This window comes from Apium graveolens, chromosome 7, assembly GCF_009905375.1.
Source record: "Apium graveolens cultivar Ventura chromosome 7, ASM990537v1, whole genome shotgun sequence".
Classification (NCBI taxonomy): domain Eukaryota; kingdom Viridiplantae; phylum Streptophyta; class Magnoliopsida; order Apiales; family Apiaceae; genus Apium; species Apium graveolens.
The window spans coordinates 49442880-49460405 of NC_133653.1; the positions used below are offsets into that span (position 1 = coordinate 49442880).

The following is a 17526-nucleotide window of genomic DNA, read 5'->3' on the forward strand; positions in this document are numbered from 1 at the left end:
GGAAATGGAGCAAGAGTTGTTGCTGAAGCTGTAGGATCATTTCATTTACATATGCCTACGGGCAAGACTATTATTCTAAATAATTGTTATTTTGTTCCCTCGATTGTGAGGAATATTATTTCTATTCCATGTTAGACTTGGCTGGATTTTCGTTTGTTATTCAAAATAATAAATGTTCAATTCTTAGAGATAACGTTCTTTATGGAAGTGGTATTTTAAACAATGGTATGTATGTATGTGACGTAGAGCATAATTTACTACAAATTGAACATACTAATAAAAGAAAAAGAGATGATGAAAATCTCACTTTCTTGTGGCACTGCGGACTTGGTCATATTAGTGAAAATAGACTGCGGACATTGCATAAGGAAGGGTTACTTGACCCCTTTGATTTTGAATCATATCCTACATGCGAGTCTTGTCTATTGGGTAAAATGACCAAATCTCTATTTAGTGGACATGGGGAGAGGGCTGCAGATTTGCTAGGATTGGTACACACAGATGTATGTAGACCAATGTCTACGCAAGCCATGGGTGGATTTTTATACTTCATTGCTTTCATAGATGATCGATCTAGATTCAGATATGTGTATTTGATGAAACACAAGTCTGAAGCCTTTGAAAAGTTCAAAGAATATAAGTATGAAGTGGAGAAACAAACCAAACATAGTATTATAACTCTTCGATCAAATCGAGATGGTGAATACTTGAATGAAGAGTTTCTAGCTTATCTCAAAGAAAATGGAATAGTCTCCCAGTGGACTCCTCCATATACTCCACAGTTGAATGGGGTATCTGAAAGGAGAAATCGAACTTTGTTAGACATGGTTCGGTCCATGATGAGCTATGCGAATCTTCCAGTATTCCTGTGGGGTTATGCATTGGAAACCTTAGCATATTTACTGAATAAGGTGCCTTCCAAATCTGCTCCTCAAACTCCATATGAGATATGGAAAGAAAGGAAACCGAGTCTTAAACACGTTAAGATTTGGGGATGTCCAGCTTATGTCAAGAAAGTTGACCCAGATAAGCTGGAATCTCGATCTATAAAATGTAATTTTGTGGGATATCCTAAAGAGACTTTAGAGTATTACTTTTACACCGATCATCGGGTGTTTGTCTCCAGACATGCTACCTTCTTGGAAAAGCAGTTTATCCTTAAAGGAAACAGTGGGGCAAAATTGAACTTGATGAAGTTCAAGAAGCACAAACTACTACGGATCAAGTGGAAACACCTGTTCAGACTGAACAACCTTCTATGGAACAGCCCATTCATAGGTCAGGGAGAATGTCTCGCCAACCTGAGAGGTATTATGGCCTTGTCATTGAGAATGACAATGAGTTGTCAATCATTGATGATGATGACCCTGTGACCTATAATGAGGCTATGAGTAGTGTTGACTCAGAGAAATGGCATAGTGTCATGAAATCCGAAATGGAATCTATGTATACCAACCAAGTATGGACTCTGGTTGAGGCGCCTGAAGGTGTTAAGCCTATTGGGTGCAAGTGGGTATACAAAAGAAAGATTGGAGCAGATGGGCAGGTGGAGACCTATAAGGCCAGGCTCGTGGCAAAAGGATTCAGACAAAGGCAAGGGATTAACTTTGATGAAACTTTTTTGCCTGTAGCCCTGTTAAAATCAATTCGGATTTTGCTTGCGATTGCTTCTTACTACGACTATGAGATCTGGCAAATGGACGTGAAAACGGCCTTCCTCAATGGGAAACTTGAAGAGGAAGTGTATATGACACAACCAGAGGGTTTTCTTTCCAAGGGAAATAAACACCTGGTGTGTAAGCTGCTGTGAACCATATATGGTTTAAAGCAAGCTTCTCGTAGATGGAACATCTGTTTTGATGAGACAATCAAAGAGTTTGGTTTTATCAAAAACATAGATGAACCATGTGTCTACAAAAAGGTTAGTGGGAGCGCGGTAACATTTCGTGTATTGTATTGAAAGAGGAGACGTCAAGAGAGTTGACACACATAACAACGTACAGACCCACTCACAAAGCCACTTTCTCAAAGTCACTTTGATCGTCATAAAGACAAGATGGGTATTAGATACCAGAGTAATTGGCTTAGTACAAGTGGGAGATTGAAAGAGATGTGTCCTAAGTCCAATCATGTATGATGATTTAGGAATAACTTTTATGTAATCTGTTTTGATTTCATTGATATTAATAAAAGACTTGTTTTAGTTTTATTGCGGGTTTTATCTATTTAAGTGTTTAAATAAATATACCATAGTTTAGAGTAAAGCTTTTTATGGATTATGATGAGATCATAATAATGAGACCTAAAAGATGATAACTCTGAACTTAAATATTTCCTGGTCATAGGATTACTAACTGGTAATTAGTAATCCGCAAAGATCGGTACATACTATGCTTGTTTCATTATAAAGGATGTCTGTTCTCATAGACATTTGTGTGGTGACACTATAGCTAGTATGTAGGTGCTTATTATAGAATAAGTTCACTGAACATGACTCACACAGCTGAACAACTGATGGAGTTCACTCACGTATCAGCAGATGTTCACATAGTGATAGTTGTACAAGTATCCTTGGACTTGAGGTCATCATAGTCATCTTGTGTACACTGAACTATACTTTGGTTTAGTTCTTAGTCTCTAGGGACAATAATAAGGGCTCTACTGGGTGTAGGAATTTGTACACGAAGATAGTGTATGATCAATAAAGGATCTACCCCTTCCAGTGAAGGAAGAGAATGTTCAATGCTGATCCACTTATTGTAGTTCAGGAATCTCTGGCCAGAGTGAATGAAATTAGAAAGGAGTTTCTAATTTACATTAAATAGAACTAAGCATAGTGAATGGGAAAGCAAATGATTAAATAAGATAGGCTTGACACAAGTTCCATGCCTTGTATTTAATCGTGACATTGCAGGGTAGAAGGAATTGATTGTATGATAACTACTCACTGAATAGGTTCTTGGTATTCTAAGTAGTGAATTCGTATTATCCGGATATTCGCAATATGCTGAGAACTATCCTTCACGATGTTGAATAAATATGATTAATTTATTAATTAATCATATTTAATGAATTAGAGAATTTATATAAATAATGATAAAATAGTTTTATTATTATTTATTTCTACTACCAGCTTAATATTGAACCTACAGGGTCACACCATAAAAGAGAATGATTTAATGGTGGAGGAATTAATTAATAATGGCTGGTAATTATTTATTTATGAAATAAATAATTAATTAGCAGATTTAATAATTGATTAAATGAGATTTAATTAATTCTTAATATTATTAATTAAGAATTTAATTTTGGAAATTAAATCAAGTGAGAGAATAATTTTTCTAAAGTGTTTAGAAAAGGGATTAATGATTAAAAGGTGTTTTAATTATTAGTTAATTGGTTAATAAGAATAATCAATTAAAGGGTTAATAATAATAATATTTTATGGAAAATTTTCAGCTGAAAATTTTGCCTATAAATATACTATTATAAACCTATTTGCCTAAAACCCAAATAATTAACCCTAATTCTAAAGTAGAAATAGAGGGAGACAACTAATTCTCTCAACCTCTTCCTCCTCCATCACATTGTACTCTTGGTGGATACCGGTGGAGTGCTTCACACTTGAGGAGCAGCTGCTAGGGATCTCCGTTCATCGTTCTTGGATCGCTATTAAAGACCTCCATCTTTCCATTAACGTAAAGTTTCTTAAGGTAAACATACTGAACTACGAATTAAATATTATTTTTCGCATGGATCCTGCGGAGGGTTTCGATTTTTTTAAGATTTAAATTTACGTTTTCGTTGCGTTTATGTGCTAAAAACCCTTCAATGGCATTAGAGCTACTTGCGAAAAGTTTTTAATTCATTTATGTGTTTAACTGTTTTCGATATATGAGCATGTACGTGATTCGCTATGATTTATTGGCTTAATAATTTATTGGCTTGAATGATGGATAAAAACTTCTTCTCTTGTTTTTTTTCACAAAATATGACCTCTTTACCACTTTTGGACCTTAATCTTTACTTTCTTCCCTTTACACTCAATATGTGCGTCATGTTCCGCTAACCAATCAATTCCTAAGATAATATCAAATTCTCCCAACTTGAAAGGTATCAAGCCACCGGAGAAATGACAGTTTTCTATTTCAATATTGCAACTATGACAGATTCTATTGACAGTAACTATATCCTGATTCGCCACTTCAATAATCAAATTCCTTTCTGAAAGATACATATCACATTTTAATTTATCCACAAAATGTTCAGATATAAAAAATCTAGGCATGACAAGCAATTGGTTGTGCACTTCAGAAACAACTGGAATTTCAATTCTTGCTGAGACTCAAACTTGTACACTGTACTTGTACTACAAAACATATTATTGAAATAATTTGTGATAACTTCTTTAATTTCAGCATTTGTTTCCTTCCAATACCCATTCTCATTTTTTAATTTTTTTAATTTTTTATGCTCCTTTCGGGTAGAAGCAAATTTGTGAAATAATCAGGTATTTTTCTCACCATCACGGAGCCAAAACTGTTTGGCTCTTTGACACCAAAATCTCTTATTTTTTCTAACGGTTTCATGTAATGCCAACATGCTGTATCATAGTTCTGAACTCCAATCATAAATCTCCCGGAACGATATCGTTGCATTTCCTTTATATAATTTCCCATTTTTGATTTCATCTCATGAATTAAATCTCCACCCTATTACTCACTCTATTTTAAAATACATGTCCATTTTTGAAAAGCCACAAATATTAAGAAAAGTGAATGTTGATAAATTAATTGACAAAGATATGTGGAATGAGGTTGATTTTAGATATATAAATAAAAGATAAGATATGTGAAGTAAATATAATTTTGAAAATATAAATTTATATCGAAAGTTAAAATGAATAAATAAATTTAAATAATTATTTTTAGAAGTAAATATATATTTTGAACGGAGGCGTAGAACATAATTATAGACGGAAATGTCTGTTTTATTTAATTTTATCAAGGCTATATAGTGGCTATAGTGGCAGGATTAGGGATGGCCATCAGGTCACTTCGGGGTCGAGGAGTGTTATCCCCGCCCCCGATTCCTGAACTCAAAACTGATCTCTGAACCCACCCCGATCCCTGAACGAGAATTATTTTACTCCCCGATCCCCACCCCAAACAGGGAACGCGGATCCCCGCTGGGATTCGGAAAATTTCTTTATTTTTTTCGTTTAATAAAATTAAATTACAAATATAATTTTTCAATAAAAATTCACATAGTAATTTATAATATATGGATTTTCTTAAAAATTTTAATATTAATTTCTAACCTAAATTTGAATTAATATTTATTTCTAGTATCAGTAATAAATAAAAATAATAGTATTGTAATAAAATAATATCACGATAAGTATACTTAAATTATTAAGGAGATATGAAATTAAAAATAATAATATATTATATATATTTTAATATTTATTTAAGGTATTTATATATATATTATTATTTAAAATACGATTTCGGGTTAGGAATCGAGACGGGGAGACACCAATCCCCGACCCCGCCCCAATTCCCGAAATTTTCATACGTATCTTCCCAAATTCCCGTACCCGTCCCTCCCGTACCAGAAAAAAGCTCATCCCTAGCCTGGAATGCCAATTTATGCTAATTTAAAATAATACTGACTTTGGACCATGTCCTAATTTAAAATAATATTGACTTTGGACCATGTTTTTGTTTAAATGCAAGTTTCTCGGAGGTCAAAGTTCGGGACAATATGAAAGAGGGAGGCATGCCAATGGTTTTTTTACTATTTTTTGTTTGCTTTAATGGATAAAAGTTATGACTTGTGTTATCAATAATGCAGCTAACTGCTAAGTCAATGCATTTACTTGAAAGTAGTACTCGTACTCGGTGAACTAAGAAAAATTGTTAGGTTTAAAATTTTATTTACATATCGAAGGAGTCTTTTCTGGTTCAGAACATTTTGTCTTGTTTTTTAAATAAATATTTTAGAAGACCTAAATATCTACGAAAATGTATTAAATTTTGATTCAAAATAGTTTAAAAAATTAAGTTTTACCATATTTTCGACTTCCACAGCATTTTATAATAATTATAATAGTATTTTAAAGTGCTACATAAAAAAATTATAAGATATAGAATTTTAGTAATTTAAGTGCGATATTTAGTATATTACATTTAATAACAATTGTTATACCCAGTTAGTGCGTTACTAAAACATCAGATTCAATCAGAACTGTGAACTGGGAACTTGCTGAAGCGAAGTAATATCAGCATGGGTGACTTGGAAATGTTCAAAAATTCCGAAATCCGAAAACTGATCCGATCTGATTCGGAAAAAACCGAAAAGTCTTATTCGAAAAAAGCTCGGTCCGGTTCCGTCCGGCCCGCGGGCCTTAAATGGGCCTCCTTTTTTCTCGAAAATTCGGTCCGGTCCGAAACTTGAAAATCCCGGATCTAAAAAACCCAGATAAAAGTCCGGATTTAAATAGGCCGGATAAAAGTCCGGATTTAAATAGGCCGGATAAAAGTCCGGTTCGACCCGAATAAAAACCCGGGCTTTTTAAAAAACCCGATTAAAAAACCGATTTTTTTATAAAATTTTTGAAAATATACAATACTTTTTATGATTTTTAAAATATTATATTATAATTTTAGAAGCAATTAAGGTATATATGATTATTTATATATTATGTTAAAAAAAATTATTTATTTCTGTGTTCAAACTACTATAACTAATATTAAGATAGCATTTTCTCCGGTATTTAAACTACTCATAATTCGAGTTATAAAATATTTAAATATTTTTTTAATATATAAATAAAAAGCCCGGTGCACCCCGATCTGGTCCGGTCCGCAGGCCTAAAATCGGCCTTATATTTCTTAGGAAGTCCGGCCCGACCCGATTTTTAAAAAAGTCAAACCAGATCCGTTCTAAAAAACGGGCTTTTTAAAGGCCGAATAAAATCCGGCCCGATGGACTTTTTGTGTATTTCTAGAATGACCTATGCGAAGTCCTTGTGTAAAGGGAAAAATAATTCATATAATCATTTTATTATTATTATTATTATTATTATTATTATTATTATTATTATTATTATTATTATTATTATTGTAAAGAGGGAAAAGATTTGCAAAGGAAAAAAAAGGAAAAGGGGAAGGTGGAAAATGTGTTATTTTTTAAAATGAAAGAGGAATAACTAATCGTGGGTCAAATTGAATATATCGGTATTTATGAAATTCGATATTGTTGAAATATTTTTTTATATTTATATTATTAAATTTTTATTTAGGATTTTGTGTTGATAAATTATTGGATTTTCTGCAATAAATGAGGAATGTGAGTGTCCAGAACACTCCCAAAAGTGATAAAATAAGGTGTATATTTGGTAATTTTATATATGCACCTCTAAATTAAATTTAAATTTAATCGTCATATTTGTTGAAAATAAAAAATTTGAAAACAGATTTTAAGTTAACCAACACTACTCTAAAACACATATGAATAATGTAAATGCTCGATCGAGAATTTTTTTTACATATAATATATATACACCATATAACTGTCATAAATGTTTTATTCAGATTTTTAGATTTTATTTTAATTTTATGTGCTTGTTGACTTACGGTTAAATCTCTTTAAAATAATTGGTTTGGAATTGAGGAAAAATTATTTTAGCGAGTTTTTTATTTTATCGGGAGAAAAAAATATACCATCTCTTTTATATTGGTATCAGAGAAAAATATTATTTTAGGGATGTTATTATTTTATCGATTATTATTTAATCGAGTTTTTGTGCATCTCTAGGGTGACCTATGCGAAGTCCTTGTGTAAAGGGAAAAATAATTCATATAATCATTTTATTATTATTATTATTATTATTATTATTATTGAAAAGAGGGAAAAAATTTGCAAAAGAAAAAAAAAAGAGGGGAAGGTGGAAAATGTGTTAATTCTTAAAATGAAATAGAAATAACTAATCGTCGGTCAAATTGAATATGCCGGTATTTATGAAATTTGATATTGTTGAAAGACTTTTTCATATTTATATTATTAAATTTTTATTTAGGATTTTGTGTAGATAAATTATTAGATTTTCTGCAATAAATGAGAAATGTGAGTGTCCAAAAGTGATAACAAATAAGGTGTATATGTGGTAATTTTATATGCACCTATAAATTAAATTTATAAATTTAATCGTCACCATATTTGTTGAGAAAAAAAATTGAAAAAATATTTGAAGTTATCCAGCATTACTCTAAAACACATATGAATAATGTAAATGCTCGATCTAGTTTTTTTTTACATATAATATATATACACCATATAACTGTCACAAATGTCTTATCCAGATTTTTAGATTTTAAATTTTATTTTGTGTTTGTTGACTTACAATTAAATCTCTTTAAAATAATTGGTTTGGAATCGATAAAAAATTTATTTTAGCGAGTTTTTTATTTTATCGGGAGAAAAAATATAATGTCTCTTTTATATTGGTAACAGAGAAAAATATTATCTTAAAGATGTTATTATTTTATCGATTATTATTTAATTGATGTTCAACTATAATTAATATAAATAAATTTTGGCAAAGTCTTGTTATGTAAGTGGATTTTTTTGACAAATACTTCATTTTTTTAAATTTCAAATCCATCAAATCATTTTATGAAACCTTAATAGTATCATCAGATTTTAGGAATAATTTTAAATCTTTATTCATCAACCAATATTTTAAAGTTCAATTTTAAAAATTTTAGGATTTACAATTCAACATATGAGCTATAGATGCTTGTTTACCTCGTTGTAACACACTGTCAGTGGGTTTTTAAATATTAATCAATATATTCCTAAACTTTGCTGGCAAACAAAAAACCAAATTACACTAAATACCCTCCATTCCAAGAAAAATTATACTCAGATATGTCTATTTTGGTAAATATACTTTCAATTATGAATAGTCCAACTTTAAATGTTTTAACAAGCTATTTAATTTTTACATTTTTTTGGGTTAAAAGATGGATAATCCAGTTTCATGGATAAAACCCATGTCTATTATTTTCAAATCATATCAAATATTTGTGTAACAAATTAACAAGATCAAGCCTATCATTACTCCTCAATTTAAGTAAAATTCAAATTCAAATTACATTAATACTTCAATCAAGTGTAAACATAGAATTCAAATTCAAATGTAGTCTTTCTTTATTAATACATCAGTTACAATATTTACAATTTTTGGATTGTATTGACACAGTAGCATCTTGCCATGATTGAAGAGGGTAATCTAACTGCACAAAAATGACGTAACAATGGTCCATTATCTCCTTCTTCTGCACAGAAAGGTAAGATTCTCTTCGATTACCAAGTCATATTTGAATTATAATATTTTGACATGGTTTGTGGCATGATATGTTGTAGGTTCTAGGAGAAAAATAACCTGTCAGTTGTTTACATTTTCTATTGATAAAGAGAACTCTTCTATTAATTCTACGGTTCCTGAGAAACGCAATCACAATGTTCAAGGATCTTCTGGTTTAGGTATGTGTTATAGATATTTGTTAAGCATAGCAATCTTAAATGATCAAATTCATGTTCTGTTTTTGTAGGTATTAAACGAAATCCTCTTGGCCAGTTGTCTCAGACATCTTCATCGAAAGGTTTGGGTATTGTCTTTTTATTTCACTAGACTGTAAAATTTTCAGCATTATTAACTAAATTTTTGTAGGCTGGGATGAACGCTTCTTGCATGCCAATAAGAACTCACAATCACAAGATAAACTCGATGCATCAAATTTGATCTACCACTCTGGAACAACTCAATTAACAGGTTCTCGGAAGGAAGGACATGTAAACCAAGAATCATCATCAGGTTTGTTGGACGATATGTTATTTAAAATTTGTTAGCAAATTAACGATCTTCCTCCCATTTATAGGGCATAAGAGGTTCTCTCCTGGACCATTGTCTCCTTCTTCTGCGCCTAAAGGTCTGCCATTTTTTAAACTTAGTAATGCAACTAACCTAAATTATTTCACAGATCAGTATTTAGGCATCAAACTAACAAAATATTGTGAGCATATTTTCAGCTTTGAGGATAAAAAATCTACAGTTTTCCGAACAATCTAAATTGTTGCATCAACATTCACTTCATGAGAATGCAGACCCCAATGTTTCAGCATCAAGTAAAAGCGGTAAATATATTACTCCATTGACTTACATTTTGTTTGCCAACATATATCTTGCCTGTCCACGCAAGTTTGACAATATTCTTATTTTAAGTTTTGTTAGTCGTGCAACTAATCCTGCAGTTACTACTACACCATCATAACAGAGGCTTAATTTATTTGATTTAACATCTCAATCTGGATTGACGCACATAAACTCCTCGGCTAATCCATATAGTCCTAAACAGTCAGCGTCTTCAGGTATAACTATTACTGTTCAATAACTTTATAACTTTCGGATAGTTATTAGTAGTACATTTAACTTTTTCAATTCATGCTTCTTAAGTTTTGCAGCAAAGTCCAGTAGCTCGAATATTACAGAATAGGCCAACATTGGCTAAGAAACATAGTATGTTTGAGCTCTCTGCATCTAGGATAATACCAAGCAACAATCCAAACTTAAATATGAATGATCCAGTTCATTGTTGTAAGAATTTACGATCCCCGTCAAAGTTACACGCTAAAGATAAAAAAGCGCAGATTGATATCCGCATTACTGAAAATTCTACCATAGCTAAGAAAAGAGAACGGCGAAATACAGTATCAGTTACAATTCCAGAGACTGAGGATCTTGGTGTTCCACTACCATGTCGTATCAATATTACTATATTACTTATTTTATCTGTAGTTCTCTCATTGTTTTTATATTGATATAATTAAATTTAAAAATTCTCTACAGACTGGTTTCCCCGTAATGAAGGTTAGTTATGTCCGAATATTTTTTTATTTTTAAAGGCATTTCTTTTCGCATGTTTTTTGTTGTTTCAGAAAATTTTCATTAAGTGAGTATAAAATTCAGAAGGTATCTCTGCAAGCAGAGGAAATTCGATGGATGCTTTCAATGATGCAAGTGATGTACCACCGGAAGATATGCCGGAATATTAGCAATATGTAACTGGTAATGTCACATACATATATTGAATATTTTTCAGATAATTTGGAAAACATCCATGAAAGATGAATGTTGATAATTTTACATCCTGAATGTGTTTACATATGATGAACTTGATGCAAGTGAACGCCAATGTGAACATTTATCATATTGTCACGATGAGTATATAGATGAGGATTTAGGTATATGCCAAATCACTTAATTTACCTATGCATGTTATATAAAGAAACTGATGAAAACATATCATAACCTTTTTAAGTATTTTTCCAGATTTTTGGAAAGAATACATGAATCTTGGACCACCATCGAAAATATGTGGAAAATGTAAATCAAGGATGTGGAATGAAGAGAGAAACAACAAATCAAATAAAAACAGTCCACCTACATTCTCAATTTGCTGCAAGAATGGTCAGGTTGAACTTTCCAAAGAACGTCCTCCTCCTCCTTTCCTCTACTATATGCTTTCCGGAGGTGAAAAGACTGTTCATTTCCTGAAAAATATAAGGACGTACAACTCCTTATTTCAATTTACCTCACTTGGAAGTAAAATAGAGTAATGGAGGAGGTCCGTATTTTTTTAGACTGAATGGACAAAATTATCATTTGATTGGAAGTCTTAAACCAAAGGAAGGACAATCACCAAAGTTTGCTCAACTCTATGTGTATGACACTGACAATGAAATCCAGAATCGGATGGACGTGGTACTTGGATCTGATGGTTTTGATCCAGAGATAGTCGAAGGACTCTTAAAGATGTTGGATGAGAATAATAAGCTCTCTGAAGGATTCTGTTATGCACGTGATCGCCTTAATATTCCGGACACAGATGATTTTAGTTTGATTATGGTGTATTCACAGGCTGCATCCGCCAGAAAAAATCAGGTTTAACCATCCAATGAATTAGTTGCGTTAATTATTGGTGATAGTGATGATACATGTCCATTCAGATACATTGTAGTTCAGACAGAGCAAAAATTTCTTAAGAGAGTTTATGAAACATGCAAGCACTTCATGTCTCTGCAGTATCAGTTACTTTTTCCGTATGCTGATAATGGATTCCATCTCAATATACCATTGAAGAGCAAGAAGCAGAATGTGCATGCTGAACCGGTTAATGATCAACATCCTGACGAAACCAGACACAGAACTACAGTCACAATGAGGGAATACTATGCCTATAAGCTTATGATAAGTCCTGATGAAAGTATTATCCGTTACAGTTTATGTAATGTTAAATCTTATTATTTTTTATTTCATACGTTATACTATTTATGTTGTTTTAGGAATGAATCTACATGTTGGTGGTCGTCTTTGGCAACAATTTATTGTCGACGCATTTGCTGCAGTAGAACAGTACAGATTGGACTGGATTAGAAACCACCAAAGCACCATTCGTTCAGATTTGTACAGATCTATTCGTGATTCCCTTACAAATGGTGATACAAATACTGGAGACATTGGTAAGAATGTCATATTACCAGCTACCCATACAAGTTCTCAACGGTACATGAACCAGTATTTCAAAGATTCTTTGGCTATTTGTCGCACGATTGGACATCCATCATTATTCTTGACAATGACATGTAATACTCAATGGCCGGAAATTAAACAAATGATGAAATATCTTCTCGGAGTGGATGTGGCTATCAAACCGGATGTGATAGCTAGAGTGTTTAGGCTAAAACTTGATCAACTCCTAGACCTTATAAAGAAAAAGAACTATTTCGGCAAATGTATTGGAGTTTATGCACAATTTTTTAAATTCGCATGACACACACTCATTATGTCTAAACAATATAAATTAAAAAGTAGTCTTTTACGCATTTAACACATTTTTTTTTATTTTTTTATTTTTAATATCAGTTATGCATGTTACTGAGTTCCAAAAGCGTGGACTTCCTCATTGCCATATGTTAATATGGTTGCACCCGCAAAGCAGGCCACAACATGTGCAACAGATTGATGAATTAATATATGTCAAAATACCAGACAAAAATACGGATCTTATCGGCTACAACATAGTTCAAGCACATATGATACATGGACCATGTGGTAAAGATTTTTCATATTCTCCATGTATGGTGAAAGGAAAGTGTGGACGTCATTTTCCTAAAAAGTAAGTGTGTGTTAAAAATTTTGTAATCCAAGCAAGGATTTTAATTTTTAATTGAATAATGCAATTTATCATATATGCAGAAACAGGCACTGCTTAATTTAGACTTTTTTCTCTTCTTAAAGGTATAATGCAAACACTTTCTTCGATGATTGTGGATTTTCAGTGTATCGTAGAAGGCGGACAGAAGCAAGTGTTTTGAAAAAAGGAGTTCTTCTTGACAACCAATATGTTGTACCATACGATAGAGATTTATTGTTGCGCTTTCATTGTCATATAAATCTCAAGGTTTGTAACTCCTCGCGATCTTTGAAATATCTTTCTAAATACTGCTTAAAAGGTCATGATACTGTCACAATGCTTCTTAGAAAGAAAAATAAAAAAGATACACAGGATGAATCCACTACCAAAACAAAGTTAACGGATGAGATCAAAAATTTCCTTGATGGTCGTTATATATGTATGTTAGAAGCAGCTTGGAGATTACTAGGTTTTGACATACACCATCGTTTCCCTTCTGTTGAGCGCTTAGTGCTACACATGGAAGATGAGAAAAGTGTTTCGTTTAAGCCACAAGATGATCTTGGAGATGTTGCTGAAAGAGACAAAACTCGATTTACCAAACTTGAAGTCTGGTTTGAAGCAAATAAAACTTTCCCAGAGGCAAGAAAATACACTTATACTGAATTTTCAACATATTTTACTTGGAAGGCAGACTTATGTAAATGGAAATTTCGGCAACGTGGTCAGGTTTTTGGTCGATTATCAGAGGTTCACTCGCATTCCGGTGAAACCTTTTTTTTAGGATGTTACTCATGCACATCAAAGGTACCACATCATACCAAGATCTCAAGACTGTCAATGGAATTATTTATAATTCTTTCTAAGAAGCGTGTGACGCACTTGGACTTCTAAAGGACGATAGACACTGGGATGTTGCAATGTCAGAAAATGCAGTTCATGCAATGCCACGTCAACTTAGGCAGTTATTTATACATATATTATCAAACAATCAGGTTGCTGACCCTTTAAAACTATGAGAGAAACATTGAGAATCCATGTCTGAGGATATTCTGTTGATCAGAAGACGGATAACCAACAATAATGAACTGTATCTTAATCAATCTGACATTCAGAGTTTTTCTTTGGCAGGTATTTTATAAATTATTTAAAGTTGTACAAACTTCATTTTTAAAGTTATAGCATACAGTTAACCTGTTAATTTTTTTCATTAATTCCGATTTATAAATACATTGCAGAAATTGAAAAACTCTTTAACGATGTTGGCAAAAGTCTTAAAGATTACAACTCGATGCCTTTTCTAGATGACAGCTCTATACATGGACTTGATAACAGATTATTGTCTGATGAACTTTCTTTTAACAAGGAACAAGAGCATGAGGAACATGACAAACTTTACCACACACTTAATAAATAGCAGCTTCATGCCTACGCTTCTATTATTGATAGCGTTGAAAATGGCAAATGAGGTGTTTTCTTTGTATACGGAAGCGGAGGATGTGGATAAACTTTCCTGTGGAATACTTTTTGTTGTAAACTACGTAGTGTTGGAAGGGTCGTTCTTCCTGTTGCCTCTTCCGGCATCGCAACTATGCTGCTTCCCGGGGGAAGAACAGTTCATTCAAGGTTTCACATTCCGTTGAAGGTTGACGAGTACTCGGTTGCCAAAATCAAGCATGGTACTGAACTTGGTGAATTATTAAAGCAGACCAGTTTCATTATATGGGATGAAGCTTCGATGTAGCACCGATATACCGCCGAAAGTGTTGATCGTAGTTTACGAGATATCATGACATCATTGGATCCTGAAAGAGCCAACCTACCATTTGGAGATATAACTATTGTTTTTGGAGGAGACTTTCGGCAAATCCTCCCCGTGATACCAAAAGCTTCAAGAAGCCAGGTTGTGAGTGCTTCTTTAAATAGTTCAAAGATATGGGATCATTGTTTGGTATTCTTACTAGGAAAAAATATGCGTCTTTCCTCTAGGAAAACAGAACAAGAAAAACATAAAATTGCAGAATTTAGCAAATGGGTACTTGCTGTGGGTAATGGTACGCTTCCTAATGTTCATCCAGATCTGTTAGATATATTTGTGATGTCATGTCTAATAATGATTTGTGTTTAGTTTTCAGATCTTAACTAACATGACAAATCAGGACTTAACTGGAAATCAGTACTTATACTGAAGTCAGAACTTAAGATATCAGAACTTAAGATATCAGAACTTAAGTTATCAGAATTAAGATATCAGAAGATATTTATCAGGAGATAATATCAGGACTTAAGAAGACATTCAGATGAGGAAGATGACTGATTGAAGGAAAGAAGATTAAGGAAAACACAAGAAGAGATATGCATGGAGAAGAATTCTATGAAGAATAGAATACTTGGAAGAAAAGATAACTAGTTGATATATTTTAGGATGTAGACTTATGTTCGATATCAATTAGAAGATTATCTTGTAACTGTGTGTCTATATAAACATAGCACAGGGTTTACACTATAAGTGTTATCTTAATCGAGAATATTATTCTTTGTAACCCTAGAAGCTCTCGTGAAATTTGTTCATCACTGAGAGAGAACGGTTCCATTGTAATACTGTTTTATTAGTAAGATTATTCTGTGTTTCATACTTGTTTCTTAATTCGATTTGATTGTACTAGACACTGTATTCAACCCCCTTCTATAGTATGTGTGACCTAACAAGTGGTATCAGAGCAGTCTGTTAACAAATATACAGTAAAGATCCAAAACAATCATGTCTGAAGAAGAGAACTCCAACCAAGCCCACCAAAACTGAAGAAACTCCAAAGACTCAAACCATAATCGATATGAGACTATTAGGGTTCCCATACTGAAACCTTCTGAGTATCCCATATGGTAAGTGAGGATGACTATGTTTCTGGAAGCTACAGATCCGGAATACCTTGACAGAATTAATGAAGGTCCACATAAGCCAACCAAGCTCTCTGTTATAGTTGCAGATCAGCCAGCACAGACTGTACCAAAGGAGAAAAGTGAATATACAGCTGAAGATATCTCATCTATTGCCAAGGATGCAAAGGTAAGACATTTACTGCATAGTGCCATTGATAATGTCATGTCAAACAGGGTAATTAACTGCAAGACTGCAAAGGAGATATGGGATGCCTTGGAGACAAGATACCAGGGAACTGATTCAATTAAGAAGAACAGGAGGACTATACTCACTCAAGAGTATGAGCATTTTGACTCAAAACCTGATGAGTCATTAACTGGTTTATATGACAGATTTGTCAAACTCTTGAATGATTTGTCACTGGTGGATAAGGAATATGATCTTGAAGATACTAATCTTAAATTCCTTTTAGCACTTCCTAAAAGTTGGGATTTGAAGGCAACTACTATAAGAGACAACTATGCTCTTGATGAAACTACTCTTGATGAAATTTATGGTATGCTCAAAACTCATGAACTTGAGATGGATCAAAGAAGCAAGAGGCATGGGAGAAAGTCAAGAACAGTTGCTCTTAAGGCTGAGGAGGAATCCCCCAAAGTGGTTGTCTCAAAGAAAGGCAAAGGAAAGGCTCTGTTAGGAATATATGTATTAGTTTGATGATAAGTTAAACAAAGCACTTAAGTAGAAATCTAGTGTTTGTAGCCTCAACGAATAAGTCCACGTTGGTTATCCGTTGATGGAGTAGCTTTACTTAGAAATAAGTTTAGTATTGTAGCACATTTCATTCTCTGTATTTAAGTTATAATTCTTAGAAGTTATGGGAAATTATAAGCCATGTTGACTATTAGTGGATATGCAAATAGGAGGGCTAATTGTAAATATTTCATGCCTTGTATTTTGTATAAATGAAGTAGTATCAACTGATAGATTAAAGGCCTTCAACGGATGAGAAACAAAGCTTCAACGGATGTCTCTAAAGCATCAACGGATAACATCCATCAATGGATGAGTGCATCAACGGATAAAACTTTAATTGTTAAAGCATCAAAGGATGTCACTAAAGCATCAACGGATAAAGCCATCAATGGATGAAAGCTTTAACGGATGCTCAGTTCCATAGAAGTTGATAGTGATAATTCATAAGCTGACAGAGGCACATGGGTTGACAGAGACAATTGGAATGTGGTAGCCTCTTGGAGGAATCAAGAAAAAGCAGCATTTCCATTCTGGTGCAAACAAGGAAGTATTCAAAGATTCACAGATTATCTTAGATTGCATTGGATAGAGAAATGAAGAAGAAACATGTGAGGACTATTTTATGAT

The 17526-nt window shown here is 32.9% G+C and overlaps 2 protein-coding genes across 2 annotated transcripts in view; both read left to right on the forward strand.

Annotated features, from left to right (window-relative positions):
• Positions 1-15006, forward strand: part of LOC141673604 (uncharacterized) — a 156703-nt gene extending 141697 nt beyond the window's left edge. Inside the window, exons 2-18 of the mRNA XM_074480357.1 lie at positions 9433-9552; positions 9621-9671; positions 9740-9883; positions 9948-9998; positions 10099-10319; positions 10531-10828; positions 10916-10936; positions 11399-11636; positions 11743-12010; positions 12152-12332; positions 12412-12861; positions 12992-13244; positions 13367-14069; positions 14159-14257; positions 14378-14393; positions 14501-14603; positions 14808-15006. Of these exons, the coding sequence (XP_074336458.1) occupies positions 9433-9552; positions 9621-9671; positions 9740-9883; positions 9948-9998; positions 10099-10319; positions 10531-10828; positions 10916-10936; positions 11399-11636; positions 11743-12010; positions 12152-12332; positions 12412-12861; positions 12992-13244; positions 13367-14069; positions 14159-14257; positions 14378-14393; positions 14501-14603; positions 14808-15006 (3416 nt within the window). The remainder of the gene's footprint in view (positions 1-9432; positions 9553-9620; positions 9672-9739; positions 9884-9947; positions 9999-10098; positions 10320-10530; positions 10829-10915; positions 10937-11398; positions 11637-11742; positions 12011-12151; positions 12333-12411; positions 12862-12991; positions 13245-13366; positions 14070-14158; positions 14258-14377; positions 14394-14500; positions 14604-14807) is intronic.
• A 45-nt stretch (positions 15007-15051) lies between these two features.
• Positions 15052-17526, forward strand: part of LOC141673605 (uncharacterized) — a 70345-nt gene continuing 67870 nt past the window's right edge. The window contains exon 1 of the mRNA XM_074480358.1: positions 15052-15344. Coding sequence (XP_074336459.1) covers positions 15052-15344 — 293 coding nt within the window. The remainder of the gene's footprint in view (positions 15345-17526) is intronic.